Consider the following 5,440-nt stretch of genomic DNA (forward strand, 5'->3'; position numbering starts at 1 on the left):
AGAAAGAAAATCACCAAGAATGTTGAGGGAAGTACCCTTGGAACAAAAAAGAGAAAGTGTCATATAATGTATCTTGGATAATAACAAAACATCAGAAGTAGTATGCTTTGTGTAGCTGGGCTTTTTTTTTTGTCTTCATGCACTTATGAAACTTGCTGATTGTGGGAAAATGGCTTAAATGTATGTGCTATGCTTGTTGGTTTGAATTTATAATAAGTAATGGCCTGATTTTAGAAGTTTTGCCTCTAGACAATCCCACAAGATCTTGCTTCAGGCATCTCAACTGGACTTATCCAGGCCAAGCCAGGCAAATCCGCCCGAACTCTGAGTGGATTGAGGGATTTTATGTGCAGATAGCAAGCATATTCTTCACAGCAGCCCTGCAGATGTTCTTGAAGCCCATACTTCCCCAGCAGGGACCAAATCTCCTTAAACAGGGGTGTTGGACAACTATCAGGAGGTGTAAAACATGGAGAGATAGCAATTGTTCACTGCCCTTATTACCACAATGTAATTCATAATATGGGTTTTCACTTTTGCTTGGGCAGATTCACTCTACAGTGAATCTTCTTCTTCCTACAGTGGCTCTCCAGACATCTCTTCTTTTGCTTCATCTATCACAGCTCCTCAAATAAAGTTCACATTGGGATCAACACAGGGGGAGAGAACACATAAGGACAATCAGGTTGAAACCTGTTCCATTTGCCCATTCCAGGTTGCAACTAAAGCTTCAGATCCATTGCCCACCAGATTCTTGGGGAAAATCCCAGCCTCCCTCTGGAATCCATCTGGATTCATCAGTTGGAATGGGCTAATCTAACAGGCTTACCAACAACTACATCATGCAGGAAAGCAGGACCAAAAGGTGGGTAGCGTCAGAGAATCTCCAGGGATAACTAGTGGAGATTTCTTCCTACTTCATATCTGGTATGGGCACAATCTCCGATGCAACATAACGGCAATGACAATATCAGCCCTTCTGCTACACAAGCTGTTCCAACATGATGCTATTGCCTTTTATTGAAAATTTAACTTCAGTATTCCAAATATTGCCTGCTGGAAGTTCTGGGCATTAAAGTCTCAAATCTACAGGCATATGATTGAGAAAACTTGTTTAAATTGTGAAAAAATAGTGACACCTTCTGGTAGAGAGAGGCTCCCTGAGGATGGTCTCCAACATGAATCTAAAAGCTCAGAAGATGAACCCTCTGGTCCTGGTGTCCAACCCAGATTGGATCCTACAACATTGTCCTGGGACATATATATTCACCTTCATTTGTGTAAAAAAATGATACAAGTAAAGATAATTTTAAAACCTATAGAAGAATAGCATACTCATATTGTGCTGAGTCATAACATGATTTGTTTGGTTTTGATAAAAGATTGTGTAACTCCTGGTATTTTTAAATCATCATTATTAGGTTTAACATATGGCAACGAATTGTAGCTTATTGATCATAATTAAAACCTACCTTAGAGTGATGAAACAATTCATTAAATACTTCCCGTGGCAGTCTCCAAATAGATTGGATCATATTGGCTACCATACAGGGTAAAAATTGTACTGTTGAAAGGCATCAATTTTGGAAAACATTGAAAAGTAGAATGTATATGAAACAAATACGCAACTCACATTTTATTTTTTTATACTAACATATATTTAATTTTTCTTCCTAGATTTCTTCATGTAGCTCTGGTAATTATTTCCATATTAGGTGGAAGTGATCCTATTTTTTTTTTTTTTCAGGCAATTACTACTTCAGACACAATCATTCCCCTGTTTGCTGATGGCATCTGTGGCATAACACCGAGATCAGGATCAATTGTTGCTGGTGTATACATGATCTTAATGACCAATATGTATCTTATCTTTGAGTTTCGACACCTAAGCCTTGCATTAGCTGAGTTGGCAAAGTTTAAAATGAAAGGCTTAACCAGGATTATTCCATATTGCTATTATACAGCAATAGTTTTGGCTTTTATAACTTATCCTGTATGTTTCTATTATTTATATTGTATCTATAAGAGAAAAACTATAGGTCTTTATATATACTTTTTTTGGATAATCGTTTATGATGCAGCCAACATAGTCATTGTAGTCTTAACTAGCCAGATTGCATTTTCAATAAGTCCTTTAGAATGGTTTGGATTGGCCAGTAGGATTCCCGTGGATTGTTTTTGGCTTTGTTTTATTATAACATATGCTTCATTGCTTTTTCAAAGAAAACGTGCAGGGAGGATGTCAATGAGGCAAAGGAGGACATCAAGATATATTAGCGAACCTCCTAAGTTTAGACTCGGTGTAAGTGGCAAGAGAGTTCAGTGGTAGCTATCAAAATACTGTTCTATGCAACTATGAACATCAGGCCTCCACAATACCTGGCAAAAAGGGCAATTACTATATTCCTATCTATTTATTATCCTTTACCTATTCAGAACAATGAAATTAGGGTGATTGTCAGAAACATGGTAGGCTATAATATATACTAAGTTCAGAACCAATATATGTATGTCTTAAGTAATGCTTCACATTGTTTTACTTCATTATCTTATTGGGTTAAATGTCTTTAATAAAGATAAATTTCATAATTACTGTACTTGGGTCTCTGGACTTGTTTGTATCATTGAGGGTAAGGAGTTAATTAGGGCAGAATAACCATTCTGTTTCCAGCCTATACTTATACTAGATGTGTCTCTGAAAAATAAGAGATTTGGTACAGGGAAAAAAAAACCTCTAATAAAATGTGAAAGATTTAATGTATACATACGCAGATGATCATTGATTTACAACAATCCATTTAGTGACCGTTGAAAGTTACAGCTGCACTGTAAAAAGTGACTTACAATCATTGTAGCACCACAATAATAATGTGATCAAAATTCAGATGCTTGGCATATTTATGATGGTTGCAGTGTCCTGGGGTCATGTGAGATTATCTTTTGCGACCTTCTGACACACAAAGTCAGTGGGGAAGCAAGATTCACACAACTTTTTACTAACTTAACAACTGCAATGATTCATGTAACAATTATAGCAAGAAAGGTTGTAAAATGGGGCAAAATTAACAAATGCCTCTCTTAGCAATAAAATATAGGTGCTCAATTGTGATCGTAAATCAACAACTACCTGTATTAGGACACAATGGGAATATTGTAGTGCTAAATGCTTAATTTAGATCAACTATAAGTATAAGAATAATCTTTATTGTCATTGTACTTAAATACAATGAACTAATTTGCTTTCTGTAGGTCAAACTCACAGTCTTATGTTTTTATAATAAATACAATAAATGGGATTTGCAGAAGAAGTGTAAATAGTAGGATTAGGTACGTAATCCTTTAGAATATTTTTCTAATAATTATTTTCCTTTCGACAGGATGTACTATAAAAAAGTTACATGGTAAATATAAGATACAGTACTGTTAGACAACCCTTGACTTCCTATATTTTTTGAACTTCAATTCTCAGTAGGGACAGAGTCCAGTACTTCCCTCAAAATGATTAGTTTTTCTATAAAAAAAATACTTCTCCTGTTTCTGAATTAATGATTTTCAGCAGACAAAGAAATGTGAATCCATGCAGAATTTTGAAAGTGCAATGTGATTTTATGCTATGGTAGGTAGAGAGTACAGTATGTGGAACAGGTTCTGCACTTCAGTAAATCCTTGAGAAAGATATGAAGGTGACGGAATGGTTATTGTACATGTATTGATTTAGAAAAGCATATAAAATAAACAGTTTTTAATAATAAAATGTTTTATGTGAGTATCAAATTGAAGTTTGGTTGCTAAATGTGGTAAGGATAAACGTAGTAAAGGCAATGTGAACATATGTAAGGATAAATGGAATTCTTAGCAAGTAAGATAAGGTTGTGTGAGGTTTAATATTTTTATGGTTAAGTGTACAAGGAATTGTAAAGCTTAGAAGTGTATGAGTCAAGCATGTGAAAATATTTCTATTTTTGCTACCTATGATGCTATGTTGTTGACTGAGAACATGAATGGTAATCCAACTCACATTGGAGGGCAAATACTTTTGTGGATTTTACTTTGCAGCAGATTTATTTCACACCAACCTTGAGTTTACCAGAAGCAATGAACACTGAAGTACCTGATAGCTCAGCCACACAGATCCAGATCACAACTGACTTAGAAGAACTGTCTTGATAAGTGAGTCTTCCTTCTCCCTAGAATGACCTATCTAGTGTCCTCCACTTCAAAAAGAAACTAGCCCCCACTAAAATTTCCTGTTGTTGAAAAAAAAATCACATCAAAGAGACCTAGGTTATTTTTCCTATAAGTGGGCAGCAGGTGGTGCAATTTGCCTGCAAGCAAGCAGTGCTAGAACCATAAAAAGAAGCTAAATTGTTCTAGTACTTTAGAATTCAAACAGACAGGCACCTGTCACATAACACCCCAGACTTAACAATTATATATAAGAAAGACGCAAAAAAAGTCTGGATAGTGGACATGTCAGTACCTGGAGACAGCAGAATAGAAGAGAGGGAACTGGAGAAGATAACAACATACAAAGAACTGAAAATGAAAACAAAATGACTGTGGAGAAGAAGAAAAAAGCAAAGGTAGTAATAATAATAATAATAATAATAACAACAACAACAACAACAACAACTCCGCCATTGCAGGTCCCAAGCCCGGATGAGAAAGGAGGAGGGTTGGGGTCAGGTTGGCAACTGGCCCCATAAAAAAACCCCGCCAACCCATACAATATGGTGAAAGAAACGAATAAAAATTTTATACCGCATCAGTCGTCGCACGGGTTAACAAGGGCCGCGGCGGATGTTGGGATCCCTGGACATCCGTCGACAAGTGGGCTACAAGTGGACCAGCAAACAAAACAACAAAAATATAGTGCAGATGAAAACCGTGCCATAATGGCCTGTTACTACAACTCAGAGCCAGAAAAAAGAAGTTATTTAAAGCGAATGTATGAATTATGGAAAGAACAATATCCAGATTCAAATGTTAGTGCACAACGACTAGCAGATCAAAGGTGATTTATTATACGGAATAAAGTGTTTAGTGAAGTTGAACTTGAGGAAATTCAGGCAAATTGCAAAACCAAAAAAACAATATCACAAGCAGAAATAACTGATATTCAAGACACAACTAAAGACATTATAGTAGAACTCCCAGAAGAAACTCTCGGGGAGGAAATAACACCACCAGCACTAGAACCAGTTATCACTGAACCAACTGATGAACTAACTCAAAAACAAAAAGAATTGAAGGATAAGATCATGGAACATTTTCTGCTTAATGAGGAAAGGCAACGTTTACCATCACTAAAAACTGTGCCTAAGAAAATTTTGGCCCCTATCATGAAAATGGTTAATGCAATGTTTTCAACAATTGAATCGGGATCCATCTTGGAAACGAACCAGTTAATGTACAGCGCAGCTGTAATAGTCACTAATGA

At 36.2% G+C, this 5,440-nt stretch overlaps 1 protein-coding gene across 2 annotated transcripts in view; it reads left to right on the forward strand.

Annotated features, from left to right (window-relative positions):
* The window catches only part of TMEM217 (transmembrane protein 217), a 16,879-nt gene extending 14,282 nt beyond the window's left edge, over window positions 1-2,597 (forward strand). The window contains exons 3-4 of one of the 2 annotated variants that reach the window (XR_004255490.1): window positions 716-865; window positions 1,748-1,832. Coding sequence is in view for 1 of the 2 variants with exons in the window: in XM_032218396.1 (XP_032074287.1) it covers window positions 1,748-2,329 (582 nt within the window). In the remaining variant the exon portion in view is untranslated. Of the gene's footprint in view, window positions 1-715; window positions 866-1,747 lie in introns of both variants that reach the window. The other variant, XM_032218396.1, reaches the window with a different exon arrangement.
* The last annotated feature ends 2,843 nt before the right edge of the window (window positions 2,598-5,440 follow it).

The sequence above is a fragment of the Thamnophis elegans genome, chromosome 5 (genome assembly GCF_009769535.1).
Source record: "Thamnophis elegans isolate rThaEle1 chromosome 5, rThaEle1.pri, whole genome shotgun sequence".
Lineage (NCBI taxonomy): Eukaryota > Metazoa > Chordata > Lepidosauria > Squamata > Colubridae > Thamnophis > Thamnophis elegans.